General features: G+C 36.1%; 1 protein-coding gene across 1 annotated transcript in view; it reads left to right on the forward strand.

Moving 5' to 3' along the window:
* Nucleotides 1-13,540, forward strand: part of LOC131934868 (gonadotropin-releasing hormone receptor) — a gene marked incomplete at its 5' end in the record, with an annotated part of 204,039 nt that extends 190,499 nt beyond the window's left edge. Inside the window, one exon of the mRNA XM_059291017.1 lies at nucleotides 13,037-13,540. Within this exon, the coding sequence (XP_059147000.1) occupies nucleotides 13,037-13,364 (328 nt within the window). The remainder of the gene's footprint in view (nucleotides 1-13,036) is intronic.
* Nucleotides 13,541-21,403: the final 7,863 nt, after the last annotated feature.

A 21,403-nucleotide genomic window follows, 5' to 3' on the forward strand; every position in this document is an offset into this window, starting at 1 on the left:
AGGAACTTGTTTATTTTTGTTACAAGTTTTTTTTTTAAACTCGTTTATTTGCTCAGGTTTTGTTGATTTTTTTTACCGCATTGTCGACCATGTTTACCTGCTCCAGAGGTTAATGACACTTTAAATCATGATCCGTGGCGTTTTTTTTTGTTGCGATATACCTTCCTCACGTGGCTGGGCAACATGCTGACCACTGACCACATCAGGACACATCTTCCCTTCATATGCCGAGGTCAAGAACCATTTTATGAACTCTTCTTCATCTGCCCAATGGATAACTAGGCCTAAAGAGGATTATTTGCTGTTTTACCTTCCTCGCGGATCTCTTGACTAAATTTTTCTTTTCATCGATAAAAATTGTGATTCTCTGCAAGATCTCGCAAGATCTGGCGCTAATTGAGCTATCGAGGGTAATGTGGTTCAAGGCCGATCTTGTCCGATTGCGTGTTTGACGTTATCCTATTCCGTCAACCCTCTGACGTAAGTCGTGTTCGTGTTTTCAGACGATACCATTGATTAAAATACTAAATCTCCTCGTCACAAATCTTCAAATATTTCCACTAAATGTATTGTATTTCTCTGAATAAATAAATATTTTAATTAATCTATATTTTTTTTATTTCCATACGCAAGCTTGGGATTTCGGTCATGTTTCTTTTAAATTTTATTTTATTAATGTATTCCTCCCTCTCGGGTTTTCCTAGTTTATTTCAATAACTTGAAGGAATTTGAACTCTCAATGGGACATGTTTTAAAGATGAAAAAATCATTATTGAACTTCCGTAAAGAATGACACCAAATTTGCATTGCACTTAACAAGTACACCATCAGTAATATTGGGAGATATCAATGCGGCTCTATTTAAGTGTGTAGAGTTCACTGGCCCGCGAACAAGGGCTCTATGGAGGAATAAAACAAGAGTAGCCCCCTCCTGAATCAAGAGTACTGATCGGAGAGGGGGGGGAGGACTAGAGTAGTCTCCTCGCCACGGAAAATTAAACAAGGGTAAACACACACACACACACACACACACACTTACACATACTCACACACACACATTCACCCGACATGGAATTTCAAAACAAGAGTGGCCCAACTCGATATCGAAGTATAATACATGAGTAGTCCCCCTTGTCATGGAAAAATTAAACAACATTAGCGCCCCCCCTCCCACACACACACATACACATACACACTTTCTCTATGGCAAATTTAAAAAGTGTACTTCCCTTTTGCTATCTGAAAACACATTCAGAGCGATCGATTTCCGAACTAATTGTCGATTTCCGGTCTCAAAAAAAAATATTTCCGAATGTGTTTTACGTTTCTAAGCACGCGACAATGTATGCCGATATTTCAAACTGTTTCTAAGTTAACATTTCAGAGATTGACATTTAAGTCGATCAGGAAGAGAAAAAAAAGATATTCAAGCTTCCCTGGAGTTTTTGGCTGTTGTTATTTTTTTTTTTTTTTTTTTTTTTTTTTTTTTAATGTAGTTCGTTAGGGTACCCCTAAAAATGTAAAAATAATTTAAATCACTAATTTCATATAATTTTTTACAAAAGCTGAACATGCAAATGACGTCATCTGTAAACGCCGCCAAATCCGCTCTCTCCTGTTTTAACCTCGTTTAAGTTTTCTGTCACTGACCGACAAAATGGCGCCGGTCAAAGTGTTCTGCCTCGTGGACATTCGCGTCTGCTGATTGGGATAATGGGCGGGTGTTGCGTCTTAACGACCGGGGGAGGAAGGCGGAAAGTCGGATCCGAACCGGAAGCAGCTAGAACTAAGTGATACATGGGGGGAAATGTCCAATCAAAACGTACTCTGTCTCTCATCTCCCCGCCCACTGCCCGTCTCAGTCGTATCTTAGTCCACTCTTCTAATAGACGACCTATTGGGCTAACGATGACCTAATGGATATGGCGGTACGACCGGGGCAGACTTCTTGCACTTTTGATACTGATATTTTTCTGCTCAGAGATAGCCGGAATTCCCATGGTCAGAGGCGTGGCTCATTAGACTAGATAGATTTATTGGCCAGGGGCGTGTTTAAAGTCCAGTGGGGATTTTTTTTTTCGTCAGGGGCGTGGTTATTTAATTAAAGTCTAGTGGGCGTTCATTGGTCGGAGGCGTGGCTCATGTGACTATGGTTAGATTTATTAGCCAGGGGCGTTTTTAAAGTCTAGTGGGCGTTCTTTGGTCAGGGGCGTGGCTCGTTAGACTAGCTAAATACATTGGCGAGGGGTGTGGTTATTTAATTAAAGTCTAATGGGAGTTCGTTAGTCAGGGGCGTATTTTATTTTAGACTAGCTATATATATTTGCCAGGGGCGTGGCTATTTAATGAAAGTCTAGTGAGAGTTGGTTGGTAACGGATGTTGTTATTTAAAGCCTAATAGGCGTTAGCTTGTCACTATGCTATAGGTGGGATACCGCCCCTCAGAAGTCATAGTTTAATAAACCATATTGGTCAGACGCGTAGCTCATTAAGCATTAGTCGGGTTTTGTTAGTCAGAGATATACCTCTGTAGACTCTTGTTTGGGTACATACACGTCAAAGGTATTTTGTCTTGAATTCACAGAAAAGGTTGGGTGGTTTCCATTGTATTGGCGATGCCGATTTGGCCGATTGATTGTTTGATTTAGCGTTTGTCAAGAAACACGATTGATCTAACTAGAACGTTAACACAGAACCCCAGCCACCACCACCTTCATCCTTCAATAAAATTTACTCACTTCTCTACTAGAACCTTTATATATAGCAATAACAATCAACTGAAACGACTGGACATTTTCTACACTCATATAATATCATATAATATCCTTAAATTTATATTTCTCGTTACTACAGAAAAAGTCAACGCAAAACCGTTACTGTTATCTATTTCCCATTTAAAATAGAGTACGTTTTCCCCTACCTGTAACCCCCCCCCCTCCCCTCCCCCTCTAATGCGTACTTAATCTCCGTGTGATAAATTATCCATTGCTCTCATGCTAAAGCTCTAACCCAAACTTGTGTTTTTTTTTCTTCGGTTAAACCGACAGTCAGTAACTGTGAGTCTTTTTAAAGTGTATCCCCTATAATTAGATTTATTTACGGGTGACTTAAAAGGCGGCTGGGCATAGTGTCAACCACACTATCCCTTCATATACCGATGTCACAGAAACAGATGAACTCTACTTCCCTTGCCCCAAGTACCGTCAGGTTCGAAAATGAAATGTTAACTAAGATGTTTGTTTTTAAATTATTTGTCCCCCATTTTTTTCTCTCCATTAAGATTTTCCTATTAACCGAGAAAAGTTTTTATTCTTCTATTTAAATTATCTTTAATGACCTCCGCCCACCTGAAATTGCACTAAAACTGGAGTGACTCCTATCATGCTTTCTAACTGGTTACGCCTCTGCAACTACAATATAAAAAGATTTTTAAATATTTTGTTATTTTTTTATCGAACGGTTCTTCGTTTTTTTTCCTGGATTTGATGCTATTCGTAATAGTTTAGCTATTTTACTTTGTGAAAATTTACTTTAGTGCCTATTGACAAGATGAGGTCTCAGAGACGTAGCGATGGGGGGGGGGGCATATGTCCCCGGGCGCCGACCTTAGGGGGCGCCAAATAGGGTTGAAAAAACAAATTAAAATGTCATTTTAGCTGTATTTTTTGCAGTTTGAGGGGGGGGGGGGTGCAAATCGAAAGTTTGAGGGGGGGTGCAAATTGAAAATTTGCTCCCGATAGGGGCGCCAAATTGAAAGTTTGTCCCCGGGCGCCGGAATGGGTCGCTACGCCTCTGTGAGGTCTTCTGGGTTTTCCTGAATAAAAACATAATTACACGTTTAATATATAACAGTCACATTGTGCTCATTAAGAAACAAATCTTGTTTTATATTTAATTGACATAAATCTACATAGATTTCTTGCTATTACCTAATTTATTCAAGGTATTATAGAAAACAAGATCTAATAATTACAAACTGTTTCTTTTTTTTTACGCGTTTTACAAGTTAATAAAATATACACTTTTTTTTAGAATGAAACAATTTTGTGTTAATTGGGGGCATATCTAATTACCAACATCGGTCTAATTTTTTTTCAAATTACAATTTGTTTTGACTCATTAATTCAATGATGATTTCTCTTCCTCAAAGAAAATCGAATACACATTTTTTGTTATAAAATCCCGATACATAATTATTCCCGCCTACGCCTTAGAGGCAAATAAAGGTCAACGCCCCTGAAATAGAAGCCATTCAACTTCCAAAACTTAGCGTTATGTGAGGTTTTTGTAAGGCGCTTCTCTGGTTTGAATCAAGGGGTTCTAGCCAGCGGCGGATTAATTAAACGCCGGAGTTTTGTATGTTTCCTAAGGACGAACTAAGATCTGAACACACACACACAAGTATTAGAATCCGGTCTGACTAAAGTAAGGTTTCAGCCATCCTTAAATACTTTATCAGATTTTGTTCTTTCGGTGCTTATGCGAATCCTTTGGTTTTTAGTATTAAGTTAAGTTCCGTTTTCGAACCCGACAGTCCATGGGGCAAGTGAAGTAGAGTTCACCTGTGCCCAGTCGCTTTTAGATTCCCTAACGTGAGTTAGGTACCCATCAGAGCTGGGTGAACTCAGGGACAATCTGCTGATTTAAACCCATTTTTAAACTACCCTTGCCAAAATATATTTACCAACTCAAACGTATAGCTCATGAATTTAATTGTAGAAACCACATTAAAATTTATATTAAAAATGATTAAGGCCAGTATATTTAATGCAATCCTAAAAATAAATAACTCAAGAAACGAACTTTAGTGTTCTTCTTTTCGAAATATTATTCTCGGGGCGTTTATAATAGGGGGTGGGGATAGAGAGGATGTTTGATCAGAGGAATGGAACAAGAGGCTGTAAACAAAGTTTGTCTGTTCCAGTTTATCGTAAAGGGTGGGGGTGGGTGTTGGATTAGATTTCTAATCATATTTTTTAAAACATCTAATACCCATAGCATGTCTCACTTTGATATTAAATGTAATAATTATGTTTGTGGAGGTCAAGGTTGTACTTGACCTTCACCTCGAATTCGGTTGTAAATAAGGCACAGCTATCGTGTTTTTGCTATTTCCGGTCATGTGGTATTTCGACACCCTCTGCGCTGATTGGTCAAGAGATGTCCGCACGAGCCAGCTCCGTCAAAGTCGTCTGCTTGGTTCTCCACCAGAAAAAATAAAATAAAAACCGCCTGACTGTCAAAAACAAAATTATAATTAATGTCTCTATTGATCATATCTACCCCATTTTTCGATATTGCATGTATTTAGACAACAGAGTAATTTCGTAATGGGATTCATTCGTGGCATTCGGACATCGTCGTCAAAAACTTTTTAGGATTAGTGTCGGTGTAAATAAGGGACTAAAGTAAACATCAGTATCAGGTAGAAATATCTATAAACGTGATGCCTTAATGTGGATCTCCAAACAATTTAGTACAAAAACATGTAGGGCTTGTCATCATCGTCTTTTCCCTTTCGTGCCCGTGATGGGGCAGATATGGTAGAGTTGTTCTGTTTCAATGGGTTCAGCATACAAGGAAATAGTGTGGTCGGTACTCCGCACTATACGCAACCGCCGTGGTTAGTTATGTTGGTGATTTAAATCGACCTACACGATTATGTTGGTGTTGTAAATCGGCCTACGCAATTATGTTGGTGTTTTAAAACAGCCTATGCGATTATGTTGGTGTTATAAATCGCCTACACGTTTTGAGGCCGGTGTTCCCAATAAAACGATCAACATTTTCTCGACCAAGTTCGATCGCTGACCGAGAAGGATGGATTAATTAAACCGAGGCCAGTACAGGAGAACTGTTGCTTGTTTTTATACCCCACCGTCCATCCCCACCCATGGCGAACCTGATATAGGCCACTGACTTCACTAGACCCCCATCCCCGCCCCAGCTTGTTCTACTTGGTTCCCTTTAAGATCGTCATCAATCCGGCTTTGTCGTGTTTGGGAATCGACTCGCTGATGGTATAACTCAGTAGAAGGGGAGAAAACACATCTTGTTGTTCTTATTGATAAAATACTATACAAGGGGAGAGAACAATTATTTTGTTCATTTTGATCACGGTAGGAAACTATGCAAGGGGAGAGAAGCCATCGTGTTATTCGTATCGATAAAATACTAAACAAGGGGAGAGAATATATATATATATATATATATATATATATATATATATATATATATATATATATATATATATATATATATATATATATATATATATGTATATATATATATATGTATATTTATATATATATATATATATATATATATATATATATATATATATATATATATATATATATATATATATATATATATATATATATATATATATATATATATATATATATATATTAATAACGACAGGAATTTACACAAGGGTAAAAAATATGTTGTTTCGTATCGATAAAATATTATACAAAGGGAGAGAATGTTTATTTTGTTTGTTTCGATAAAGGAGGAGAGAACCCAAACATTTTATTCGTTTCAGTTGCTGCAGTATACTAGTTGAGGGGAAATACCTCAATTATTTTATCTGTTTCGATGACTTTATGATCACAACCACATGCGTTCTACAATGGGAAGATTAAATTCTAACAAAATAAGAAAGAGCATGAACATGCACCTTTTAGATGCTGAAGGTGATGATGATAAATTCTTAAGATAGAACACATTCTATACATTTTTACTAAATCCTACGTGATCAGTGAATAATCTCGCTACATCAGTGGGGTGTTATGGCTTGTACAATTTGTACAGTAACTGGCCCTCAACTCCCCACCAGCACTGTCCGACTACCTTTGACCTTTAACTACCTTGACCTCGTACAGTCCTTGAATTCAACTCTACCCTGGAGTCGTGTAGCTATTTACAGACACAATCAGCTGTCTTTGGAAGGCGTGTATTTTTTCTGGGCTATACAAAGACCAAATCAGCTGTTTCTACCCCTTGACCAGCTGACCCCCCTCCCCCTAGTACTGTCCAAATATTTGCACTATCTGACTGGACTTCCGGTCCTGACCAAGTTTTAAAGGTTTGATAAGGAGCCGGTCTGCACGGCAAAATGCCGGTTCGTTGTCCGCGGTAGGGGCGATAATTGTGTGCCACAATGGTCCATCACGTCGTGACGTAATTAAGGCCATTATCTCATTCTGTCTGCTACCCCAGCTACTTCCTACACTTCACACACATACACGATCACATACTCGATCACATACACAATCACATACACGATCACATACACAATCACATACACGATCACATACACAGACACGCGCCCATCAATGTGTTTATATCTTCAAATTAATTCAGGGAAAACCTTGTAAGACCGATACTTCAAGGTTTTGACACTTCAAGGTCTATCCATATAAAGTCTCTATATATTAAGTCTATATGCATAGTGTATAAATTTGTATATATATATATATATATATATATATATATATATATATATATATATATATATATATATATATATATATATATATATATATATGTGTATATATATATAATTGGATTGAGATTCTCGACTGGTATGACAAGTCTATATTACTTGTGTATATCATGTATATATATAACCCCCTATATATATATATATATATATATATCTAATATATAAAGCTCAGTTCTGTAACGTGTGGCAAAAAAGTTTGTCGTTGACAGTTCTATGGATTTAAGTGTTAGATTTTTTATCGTGCTCATAGTCTAAATTTACGAGTCAAAAAATTACCATTGAAAGTCTTTAAAAACAATTTTCATTCTATTTACTTAGAAGAATAATTTTCAATTATGAACACGACATAAAATTTTTAAAAAGTGTATCGACGTTTATAAAATTTCTAAAATTGTGTCGGAAATGTATTGACTGCAAAGTTACTTCCCTTTAATAAAAAAAAATTCTTAAGAAGAAAGAATTTACATTTTATTACTTTGTTTTTGGTGTTAAGAAAAAAAAAATAATTACATAATTAGCGGGGATTGATTAAGTGCAATGTCGTTAGGTATTTTTAACACTGCCTTTTATTTATTCTATACACTGAACATACTGTTCAATATTTTTTTTTTAAATCAATAACATTTAATAAGCCAGGTCCTACAAATCCTATATGTTTATTTCTTTACATTTACGGATAAGCTTGGAGTATTATCATTTTTGTTCACTAAATTGAAACAGGCGCGTCCGCCGGCGCCCTTGCACGGTTCGATTTGGCACCCTGGGCTATCATGTGAGCGCTATGCTGCAAAGTTTTGTTTTTAACAGTGCGATAGACTATGGGTAAGAAAGGTTACTATAGTCTTTAAGTGAATCAAATCCGGGCGTCCTCCGGCACCCCGACAGGGTGCTATTTGGCGCCCCGGGCCTTCCGGTGTACGCTATGGTATATACGTTCGCGTGAGTTCAAAAGACTATGAATAAGTTATGTACTATAGTCGTTTACTAAGTTCAATCAGGCGGTGACGTCATGGTGCGTCCTCTGGCGCCCAGACAGGGTGCTATTTGGGGTCCCGGGCCTCCCGTGTTCGGTTTCGCGCCTACGTTCATTAAAGTGAGTGCAAAAGACTATGAATAAGTTGGGGTACTATAGTCGTTTATTAAGCTGAAACAGGCGATTCTGCCCCGGGCTAGACTCTGAGCACTCACTTTTTGTTCTTTCTTTTTTCGTTTTCGTTTGTGTTTTATTTTCTTTGCGTTTGTGTTTGTATTTGTGTTTGTGGTTGGTTTTGCGTTTGTATTTGGTTTGTTTTCGTTTGTTTTTTCGTTTGTGTTTTTTTCTTTGGGTTTGTGGTTGGTTTTGCATTTGGATTTGGTTTGTTTTCGTTTGCTTTTTCGTTTTTTTTTTCTTTGTGTTCGTATTGGTGTTTGTGGTTGTGGTTGGGTTAGTTGTTAGGTTTTTGTTTTCGTTTGTATTTGTAATTGTGTTAGCGTTATGTTTGCGTTTTTTTGTTTTGGTTTTGGTTTGGGTGTGCAATGCCGGGTTTATGGTGATTACTAAACACACAGGTAATGGTCTTTAACAGAAAGGTTTTTCACAGAAGCCAGAGCAGGGCCTGGCCGGGACGGCTAGTATATATATATATATATATATATATATATATATATATATATATATATATATATATATATATCTAATATATAAAGCTCAGTTCTGTAACGTGTGGCAAAAAAAAAGTTTGTCGTTGACAGTTCTATGGATTTAAGTGTTAGATTTTTTATCGTGCTCACAGTCTAAATGTACGAGTCAAAAAATTACCATTGAAAGTCTTTAAAAACAATTTTCACTCTATTTACTTAGAAGAATAATTTTCAATTATGAACGCGACATAAAATTTTTAAAAAGTGTATCGACGTTTATAAAATTTCTAAAATTGTGTCGGAAATGTATTGACTGCACAGTTACTTCCCTTTAATAAAAAAAAATTCTTAAGAAGAAAGAATTTACATTTTATTACTTTGTTTTTGGTGTTAAGAAAAAAAAAATTACATAATTAGCGGGGATTGATTAAGTGCAATGTCGTTAGGTATTTTTAACACTGCCTTTTATTTATTCTATACACTGAACATACTGTTCAATAATTTTTTTTTTTAAATCAATAACATTTAATAAGCCAGGTCCTACAAATCCTATATGTTTATTTCTTTCCATTTACGGATAAGCTTGGAGTATTATCATTTTTGTTCACTAAATTGAAACAGGCGCGTCCGCCGGCGCCCTTGCACGGTTCGATTTGGCACCCTGGGCTATCATGTGAGCGCTATGCTGCATAATTTTGTTTTTAACAGTGCGATAGACTATGGGTAAGAAAGGTTACTATAGTCTTTAAGTGAATCAAATCCGGGCGTCCTCCGGCACCCCGACAGGGTGCTATTTGGCGCCCCGGGCCTTCCGGTGTACGCTATGGTATATACGTTCGCGTGAGTTCAAAAGACTATGAATAAGTTATGTACTATAGTCGTTTACTAAGTTCAATCAGGCGGTGACGTCATGGTGCGTCCTCTGGCGCACAGACAGGGTGCTATTTGGGGTCCCGGGCCTCCCGTGTTCGGTTTCGCGCCTACGTTCATTAAAGTGAGTGCAAAAGACTATGAATAAGTTGGGGTACTATAGTCGTTTATTAAGCTGAAACAGGCGATTCCGCCCCGGGCTAGACTCTGAGCACTGTGCGTTTATGTTCGCGTTAGTGTTTTCTTTGTGTTAAGGTTGGGTTTGCGTTAGTGGTTGCGTTTTAATTTGGTTCGTTTTTGTTCTTTCTTTTTTCGTTTTCGTTTGTGTTTTATCTTCTTTGCGTTTTTGTTTGTATTTGTGTTTGTGGTTGGTTTTGCGTTTGTATTTGGTTTGTTTTCGTTTGTTTTTTCGTTTGTGTTTTTTTCTTTGGGTTTGTGGTTGGTTTTGCATTTGGATTTGGTTTGTTTTCGTTTGCTTTTTCGTTTGTTTTTTTTCTTTGTGTTCGTATTGGTGTTTGTGGTTGTGGTTGGGTTAGTTGTTAGGTTTTTGTTTTCGTTTGTATTTGTAATTGTGTTAGCTTTATGTTTGCGTTTTGTTGTTTTGGTTTTGGTTTGGGTGTGCAATGCTAGGTTTATGATGATTACTAAACACACAGGTAATGGTCTTTAACAGAAAGGTTTTTCACAGAAGCCAGAGCAGGGCCTGGCCGGGACGGCTAGTTCTAATATATAAAGCTCAGTTCTGTAACGTGTGGCAAAAAAAAAGTTTGTCGTTGACACTTCTACGGATTTAAGTGTTAGATTTTTTATCGTGCTCATAGTCTAAATTTACGAGTCAAAAAATTACCATTGAAAGTCTTTAAAAACAATTTTCACTCTATTTACTTAGAAGAATAATTTTCAATTATGAACACCACATAAAATTTTTAAAAAGTGTATCGACGTTTATAAAATTTCTAAAATTGTGTCGGAAATGTATTGACTGCACAGTTACTTCCCTTTAATAAAAAAAATTCTTAAGAAGAAAGAATTTACATTTTATTACTTTGTTTTTGGTGTTAAGAAAAAAAAAAATTACATAATTAGCGGGGATTGATTAAGTGCAATGTCGTTAGGTATTTTTAACACTGCCTTTTATTTACTCTATACACTGAACATACTGTTCAATAATTATTTTTTTTTTTTAAATCAATAACATTTAATAAGCCAGGTCCTACAAATCCTATATGTTTATTTCTTTCCATTTACGGATAAGCTTGGAGTATTATCATTTTTGTTCACTAAATTGAAACAGGCGCGTCCGCCGGCGCCCTTGCACGGTTCGATTTGGCACCCTGGGCTATCATGTGAGCGCTATGCTGCATAATTTTGTTTTGAACAGTGCGATAGACAATGGATAAGAAAGGTTACTATAGTCTTTAAGTGAATCAAATCCGGGCGTCCTCCTGCACCCCGACAGGGTGCTATTTGGCGCCCCGGGCCTTCCGGTGTACGCTATGGTATCTACGTTCGCGTGAGTTCAAAAGACTATAAATAAGTTATGCACTATAGGCGTTTACTAAGTTCTATCAGGCGGTGACGTCATGGTGCGTCCTCTGGCGCCCAGACAGGGTGCTTTTTGGGGTCCCGGGCCTCCCGTGTTCGGTTTCGCGCCTACGTTCATTAAAGTGAGTGCAAAAGACTATGAATAAGTTGGGGTACTATAGTCGTTTATTAGGCTGAAACAGGCGATTCCGCCCCGGGCTAGACTCTGAGCACTGTGCGTTTATGTTCGCGTTAGTGTTTTCTTTGTGTTTAGGTTGGGTTTGCGTTAGTGGTTGCGTTTTGATTTGGTTCGTTTTTGTTCTTTCTTTTTTCGTTTTCGTTTGTGTTTTATCTTCTTTGCGTTTGTGTTTGTATTTGTGTTTGTGGTTGGTTTTGCGTTTGTATTTGGTTTGTTTTCGTTTGTTTTTTCGTTTGTGTTTTTTTCTTTTGGTTTGTGGTTGGTTTTGCATTTGGATTTGGTTTGTTTTCGTTTGCTTTTTCGTTTGTTTTTTTCTTTGTGTTCGTATTGGTGTTGGTGGTTGTGGTTGGGTTAGTTGTTAGGTTTTTGTTTTCGTTTGTATTTGTAATTGTGTTAGCGTTATGTTTGCGTTTTGTTGTTTTGGTTTTGGTTTGGGTGTGCAATGCCGGGTTTATGATGATTACTAAACACACAGGTAATGGTCTTTAACAGAAGGGTTTTTCACAGAAGCCAGAGCAGGGCCTGGCCGGGACGGCTAGTATATATATATATATAAAATGTGTGTGGGGGTGTAAATTGATTAAGTTTTTGAATCATAAAGAGAAAATGAAAATCAACATAAAATAAAGAGTTGATTACACAAGTAATCAGGCGTGGCTGCCATACACAGAAGTTCTGTCACACAAAAACTCTCCTCACGTTTCGGTGTGGGTAAGGGGAGTATGTGAAAGCTTATTTTATTAACCAAGTTTACGCTGGTAAGCAAACATACACGTTTCTTCCAATCTATCCTAACAGACAGTTCCTGATTCGATTAGAATCTTTTCATTTTTTTTACCCGAATTCAGTCAGGGTTATTTTCTTATTTATTTATTTTTTTAAATTAAATTAACAAATTGTATTTTGAATAGGAAAAGTAAAACTTACTTTTAATGCTTATCATTTTAATATAAGCAAGTTAGAAAAAAACACTTTTGAGCTTTTTAACACCTTTTTTCATATATAAAAATAAGGGTTGCTTTATTCTCCACGTTTTTAAATTTGACCTTTTCCTTATTTCACTTTTTGCATGCATGTATATTAGCATGATGTATTCAAACAATAGGCATATGTATATATATATATATATATATATATATATATATATATATATATATATATATATATATATATATATATATATATATATATATATATATATATATAAACATACATATATAAGCCTTTTTGGTTTCTTGCATGCTGGTCTAGGGTAGATACATGGTAAACTCTACAGCACCTGCCTAACCTTGACCCCCTTTGTTTTCTTTCAGTTCCTGGAGAAGAAACGCATGGCGCGGCACGTGGCCAAAGCTGCAGAGCTCCAACCCAAGTCCCAATCGCCGTTCCGATTTTCCGCCCGGCACACCTGCTAGCAGCTCCATGTCACGTGACTCCCGGAACCGGCTGCTGACCAACGACTGCCACTGTGAGATGTGCCACTACGACTCAAAGGACCAGAAAGTCTACTTCCCTTTGCTGGACCGGAAGCACGCAGACCGGAAGCACTCGCAGCCCGGCTCCGGCAAGTGCTGGAACTTTACCCAGAAGCACTTCACGAACGGGGAAGTGAAAGACTGCCTTTGTTTCCATTCCTACTAGGACTCTAGCGCTGATCAAGGTTGTTATTGAGGGGATCGTGGTTGTATATAGTTTGCTGGCCTTCAAGACGATTGGAGTATACTCAAAAACGTATTTTAAATAGAAATTCTTCATCCAGTTTTAATTTTTTTTTTAACATTAAAGAGGGTATCCATTTGTGACGTTACACTTATTAAAAATGCATCTTACCTTTCATTTGCGATGAGTTCACTTGTTTTAACCTTGTTATGAGTTCACATGTTTTAAGGGGGTAGGGTTAAAAAAATCGTTTTAATACTTGTTAGGAATCGATTTTTTTCTCTATAGCTTTTTTAAGGTACTTTCGCATTTGTGTTTGCATTAAAAAAAATTGGTGGGAAAATATGACACAATTTTGGGGAATTTAGGGTGCATTCATTTCATTCAATTTAAAGTTTTTAACGGACCCACAATTTGAAAATTCACTTACGATTTTTAGCTGAGTAAGCCAAAATATGATAGTTATGAATTCATTGTTTATTAGGAGTAAGATATAATAGTTTATGAATGGTGGAAATCCTACGAAGAGGTTATGTTTTCAAGGTGTCCGCCGTAGTCATAGTTATCAAGATTTACCAATTTTTACTTTCTCGTATATACGTAGTATAGAGAAAGTATTGTAATCGTGCAAAAAAAAATCGAGATTTTTACAAATCTCGACGTTTTACACCTCACTGATACGGAAAAACATAATTTTGCAATCTTGTCCGTATGTCTGTGTGTGTCTGTGTGTCTGTGTGTCTGTGTGTCCGTGTGTAAACACGATTACTTGAGTACCGTTACAGCTAGGTTGATGAAATTTCATATATAAGTATTTTATCAAAATCGTAGACCCGTATCAACTTTTGAGCGAATTCCGATAACCGGAAGTGGTACTTTTTCTACTTTGAATTTTTCAAAAGCCTATAACTTGAGTACTATTTCAGATAGATAAATGAAATTTGATTTGTAAGTAAAAGAGCTAATTCTCTACCTTCTGTCAAATTTTGAGTAATTTCCGTTGACCGGAAGTACTTATTTACGCTATTTCCGATTTCTCAAAAAACGCATGTAAATTTATAAAGTACTAATAATATTGCGCACTATTATGCGCTTTTTTATTTAGCGTTCACTTGGTGTGCATTTCTTTTTTCTACGAGATTATATTCTATTTTAAGAAATGTGAGTATTTAAAATGGATTAAAAATCATGTCTAGAAGTCTATATCCCGAGTTGCCATCCCCTGTAGTGTTATATTAGAATATTCGAGAAAGTTTAGGGGAGATCACTCCCGGTTTATTTAAAATTGAAATACATATACGGATGTACCTTTAAAAAGCTGTATAGAAATAATTGTTTGCTCTCTAGTATTTAAAAAAGTTTTTTTGTGCTGTAAGTTCACCTGTTTTAGCTGTGTTATGAGTTAACATGTTTTAGCTGTGTTATGAGTTCATATGTTTTAACTGCAGTGGCTGCTATTTCTCTTTAAACATGGTATTTTTCCCCTTCAAACCTAAAAGCTTTCTTGGCATTTCATTTCTTATATAAGTTATCACCCTTTATTAAATTATCCCCCCTCATCCAGTTTGGTGCGATGACGTCACAAACGGAGGTTCTCACGCTGTTTTTTAATATGTAAACAAACAAACAACTTTCTTTTTACAGCTTTTCTTTTTTAAATTTCTTTCGATTATGATGTATTTTTACCAGAGGTTTGGTCTTTTTTTTTCTACGAAATCTGTATTATAGCTGTAACTTTGCTCATACCGACAACTGAATAAGTGCGAATAAATTGTCTGTTTTAAATAATATGACACTCATTTGCCATTGTTATAATTTGGATCATGAGACACACCAATTGTGTTTTCAGTATACGTCACCCACTGGTTGGACTAGATGTTGTACAAAGAAAACTAATACATCCTTAGGTAAATAGGAATTATTTTATATTAGCAATGTTTATGATTGTTATCACAATCGCTACATGTTGATTTACTATTTGTCTGTCTGTTAACACTTGCTATATAAATATTTTTTCTTACCCTCGGAATTTTTCGATTCAAGGGAAGTAAACTAAAATTAAAATGACCATTTTTATTTTTATGGTTCTGTCCCTTTATATTTTTTTTTTAAGTCGGTTAATTTTAGTTAATACGGGACAAAACATTCCTATGTAAATTGCAATGGTAATAGTTTTCAGACACCAGTGCCTCGTGTAGTAAAAATAAATTTTACTTTCATATCTTCTATAAAAAAAACTGGAGAATTCGCATTTACATATTTTGTAGCGTCAATGAGAAATTAAACACAGATGAGATCCTGACTTTAACAAGCTTTTGCTGCGCTATACATTTACACTGGAGTACTTGACTCTGATATGGCAATACCTGAAACGGGAAATGGTTTTATTCTCAACGACACTCTCGTCTGAGAACCAAGGAAGGGTCTTATTCTATATTGACACAATTGGAAAGAGGCTCGACTATTATGTCGTTGTGATAATACCCTTGGGGTGAATGGTACTTTTAAATAAGGATTTAACCATAATATTTTTCCGCCTATAAAATAATAATTCACATGGGTTTGTTTTTTATGCTTCCTTATATATTTGCCTATATACATATTGAAGAGAGGATGCTGGGTATTGTTGTTTTGTGTTTAAAGGGAGATTGTGGTTGAAAAAAGTTATATATATATATATATATATATATATATATATATATATATATATATATATATATATATATATATATATATATATATATATATATATATATATATATATATATATATATATATATATTGTATAACTAAAAATTAATTACTATAACAATCGTTTTGATGTTTGTAAAAATTTTCCGGGTATAAGGGAGGGGTGGAAACTAATTATTTATGAAATGTCAATAAAATCAGATTAATATGTTACAATTTCAAATTTATTTTGAAAATCTCTCAGAAGCAGTAAAATGTTATTAAAAGTTCAAAAATGTTTACATTTTTTAAGATGATAATGCCCATCAATCAAATTACATGCTTTTGCAACATTTTTGTTTTCATTTTAGAAAATTAGTTGCATACTGTCTCCGTTGATGCATCATTCCATTGAAATAATAAGATAACAAATTTGCCTTTATATAACCAACTATCGCGAATCACATCACCTGTGTATGTGCTCTATTTTTCTATGTCAACATTATCGTGTATGTGCCAGCTCAGCACAGTCATCTTCGCGGTGTTAAGAGGAATGGTGCGTACATATTTTCATGAATTATTATTGCAATACTGAAAAACGCGTTAAACCAATGTTTTTCAATGTCAGTAAAGAATTTATTGGAATTTATAAGAGTTGGCACATAGCACAGATTTAATCTTGATCCTGGCTCAACTGATGATCAGTCCTAAATAGATACTGACAAGAACTATAAACTACACTTCTAAATATGTACATACAAATTGTAGCCTTAAACTTAAAAGAAAGAATAATCTGCATGTTCTCCGCATTTGCTAATTTTTTTTTTACAAAATTCTTAAAATACTACATTGTAAAATTTTAAACAATATAAAGTTTAATCTTTAAATTTTTAAATCCGTTAAATTTACATTTTCTAACATTTTTAAATCTTTTATAATTTAAACTCCAAATTCAATTTTAAACCATATGTACATATTTATAATTCAATGCCATTGTGTTGATAATTTTTGTTAATGCGCAATGTCCTTTACAATATTGGAAATTTGACAGTTTCTGATGTTTTATAAAATAGGATGTTCTTGCGTTATCTAATTATTTAAATTTTTATTGATATTAATTTTTAAATTATCGTTGATAATAGACATATAGTGAATTATTTTGTTTTATATCATGTTAATAAAAAAGTGTGAGTGTGCATGTGTGTGAATGTGCATGTGTGTGAGTATACATGTGTGTGAGTGTGCATGTGTGTGGGTGTGCATGTGTGTGAGTGTGTGTGCAAGTGTGTGAGTCTGAATGTGTGTGAGTTCGCATGTGTGTCAGTGTGCATGAGTGTGAGTACGGATGTGTGTCAGTGTGTGTGAGTGCATCTCTGTGAGTGTGCATGTGTGTGAATGTGCATTGTGTCAATGTGCATGTGTGTGTGGGGGGGGGGGAGTGCATGTGTGTATATAAACTACAACTAAATAATTTCAGTGCAATAAAAATCGTCAGCATCGTAATCATAATTATTATGGTGTTGGATAAAGTTAACTCATCAAATAAACGCAATAAAACCAAAGGTACCAGAATTTTGTCAATTTCTTTGCCTAACTTTTAGGTGTTTGCCATAGTCAGTGATCGGTGTGAAATGTTTCCGGTTAGCAGAAAGACATCTATAAAAACAATAAGATGAGCGGCTGAACAGAGGGGAATAAATTATCTCCCTTAGAGGAGGGTAACAACATAATAATAACCTACTGCTGGCGTCAACAAAAAAATACAGAATACATTATAGTAAATTTGTTGTTAGTTTGTTTGTTTTTTTAGTCAAAAAAAGGAAATTTACTTTTGTAAGAATACTTTAAAAACTGGTGAGCTTTCGTATAAAGCAGGGGTCTCCAAACTTTTCAGTCCGAGGGCCGCATTGACTATCAAATTTCAGTTCAGGGGCCAGTTTCTTCCTGACATGTCTTTGATAAAGTTCCTCAGCCATCACCAACAAACGGTTTTTCCGTGGACAAAATGATCTCCGCGGGCCGGATGAGAGGACCTCGCGGGCCGCATCAGGCCCGCGGGCCGTAGTTTGGAGACCCCTGGTATAAAGCAATTTTTTTGTGCGATATTCTTTTTTTAACGTTCGCTTTCTTTCTCAATCTGTACTTTAAATAATGGTACTAATCCTTAAACAGTCCTTTTAAGTGTGCCATCTTAAATGAATGAAAAGAGGCTACAATTAAGAAAGAAGTATTACTATTGTAAATCTGTATCAGTCCTCACAAGCCGATGATGAAAACTGTAATACTAAAGCGAACATGCAAGGCAAACTGACGTTGTAAATTGCAAGTCTGAGCCGAAAAGAAAAAAAAACTAAGTGTGCGTGATACTAAGTTCGTTATATTTTAAGCCTAAATCTTTAAAGAGTGTAAATATTAGCATTGTTGTTAAGACAGCAAAAAACGTGTAGATCAAATGACAAAAAGAAAAACTGTCCTTAGCGGCTTAGTCGTCATGCTTTGTATAACTGATTTTTTAATTGGTCTCGACACTTTATTTCATATTTATCCTTTGATTAAATATGGCTGGCAAAGTAAACGGAAACAATTATAGTCTATATATTTACACAGTTTATTGAGTTGCCTACAAATGATATCAAAAGATGGAATTCATTTTTTAAATTAATTGGTTTTAAGACCTTAACCCTAACCAAATTTCAATCATAGAGGCCTGGCCTTAATACAAACGAAACTCCAACTCTGAATGCAAATACATTTTTTTTTAAACCGGTTAGATAGACTAACTATATAAAATAATCTAAATTAGATTCTAAATGCGCTGAACAAATTCAGACAGCTCACTTTTGCGTGCTCTATTTTAATTAAATAGGAGGGGAAATTCCACAGGCCTGCAGGTAGAGTGGCGCGTGGGACGTCATTCCCGCCAAATGAAATTATGACAAAAGACAAGGTGTAGTGGCGCCCCCTCACATGTCTCTAACACTAGAAAAACAAAACAAAGGGGGGAAACTGCCATGGAATGGTACACTTTGGGTTGTAGGTTATCGTACCGTCTGGACTAAAGAAAAAAAATTATATAGGCCTAACTGTATAGGCTATAGCAGGGGTGGGCAATTATTTTGACTCGAGGGCCACTTTGTTTGTGGTAGCCGATTTTAGCGGAGGGCTGCACCGTTTAAAATGATTGTATTCTTTAGTTTACTTTACATTTCATTTCAGAAATAAATGGTATCTTAAAAATCAATAAATAGAACTTACAGAAAGTGGTAGTTTTATTAAATGTATTTATTGTGCTAATGTCATATTATTATCTAGATTTCTAGCGGCTAGCACATTTAATAATAGAATCAGTTCAATGAGACAAGTGCACCCTCTCTGACAAACCGAAAAAGTGCGTATTTTCACTACCTCGACATAGCCGCTCTAATGGAAAAATTACGAGACTAGGCTAACTTTCGGTCGCGGACATGAAACAAATCTCATTTTTAGGGGTTTTCTGAATAAATGGCGGCCCAAAAAAAAATCTGTAGCGGGTCACATATGGCCCGCGGGCCGTACTTTGCCTACCCCTGGGCTATAGGCATACATTGAATGCTTATTTTTATATAGAAGTTCTACACACCCGATTAATTGTTTATTGAATGGTCTGTAGGTTTAAATTTAGCTGATCTCAAATAAACTGATTGATGGGGCCTATTTAAAGACAAGAGTAAATAATAAAATTATAATTGCTATCTTTTGCCAACCAGATGGAGACGCTAGGGCGAAAAATCTTTTTCCGAGTAGTAACTTCGTATTTAATATTTAGATCTAGAATCTGGGTCTAAATCTGATAATGTTGTAAACGAAATTAGAACTAGGTAGACATAGAATTTAGAATCTACTTATTTAATTAAATTTAATAACAACATTTTGTTCTATATTCGATTCAAAATTCACACACACACACACACACACACATATATATATATATATATATATATATATATATATATATATATATATATGTAAAACGATGTATGTGTGTTTGTTTGTTTGTCCGTCTGTCTGTCTGTCTTTTATGCATTACTACACCTCTCATCCGATCGCCGTGAAGCTTTGAGAAGTTGTAGAGAAATTCGCAGGGGTAGCGCACCGGCATGGCGCGATTCTTCTCTATATACTATATATTTTAAAAAATGAAATTCGGATGCGGTTCTTTACCGTTTATCCGAGTGCTATAAAACTTTCGGGAGTTGATGAGAATACTCCCGAGAAGGTTTCTGAGTGGAAAAATTTAATTTCGCACGGGCGGCCCCCGGCGGGAAGCGATTTGTGCCCCGGTCTTTTCCGTGAGCGCTATGGCGCCTAAGTTCGTTTCAAACAGTGGAGTACGTTATTGGATAAAATGGGGCGCTATAGTCGTTAACTAAACATAATCAGGCGCGTCCGCCGGCACCCCGGCAAGGTTCGATTGGCACCCCGGGCTATCACGTGAGCGATATGGCATCCACGTCCGTTTTAATCATTACGAAAACTATGCATAAGATTGGGTTTTAGAGTCGTTAACTAAACATAATCAGGCGCGCCCGCCGGCGGTATTAGATTTGGTGCCCCTGGCTTTTTTGGGCGGTAGCGTAGGAAACCCGTTCCCCGATAAATATAATCCAAGCGCAGGCATTGTTTAAATTTAAATATCTCATTTTTAGAAAACAAGGTCACGCGTCTAAGAATATAGGATTGGTAAAGCATTGATGAAACCCTCCTGATATATTTCGTCAGATTTTATTTGTCTTTTATGCATTGCTTAATTTTTCATCTGATCGCCCTGAAACTTTGGGAAGTTTTTACGAATACTGTTGAGAAGATGGAGTGGCGAAAAAAATTCAATTTTGCATGCGCGGCGCCCCGGCAGGGTGCAATTTAGCGCCCTGGGCTATCCCGTGAGTGCTATGGCGCCTACGTTAGTTTTAAACAGTGGAATAGACTATGAATAAAATATGGCGTTTAGTCGTTCACTAAACTGAATCCGACGCGTTCGCCGGCGCCCGACAGGTTGTAATTTGGCGCCTTGGGCTATCCCGGTAGCACCATGACGTATACGTTCGTTTTAAAAATTGTGATAGAATATGGATAAGAAGTTGTATTATAGTCGTTCACTAAAGTGAAACAGGCGCGTCTCACCGCGCCCCCGGCAGAGTACGATTTGCCCCGGACTATCCTGGGACAGTAAAGTTGGGACTTTTTTTAACACCGCCGGAACGCGCATGGACGGGCACGCTAGTAATAATTTTTTTTATTAAATAGGCCTAACAATTTAAAAAAAAATGTAACTGTCTCTAGAATGTAGCTCTAGATTCTAACTATTTTATTTA

The sequence above is a fragment of the Physella acuta genome, unplaced genomic scaffold (genome assembly GCF_028476545.2).
Source record: "Physella acuta isolate Inbredline_101_S28 unplaced genomic scaffold, ASM2847654v3 ptg000119l, whole genome shotgun sequence".
Taxonomy (NCBI): domain Eukaryota; kingdom Metazoa; phylum Mollusca; class Gastropoda; family Physidae; genus Physella; species Physella acuta.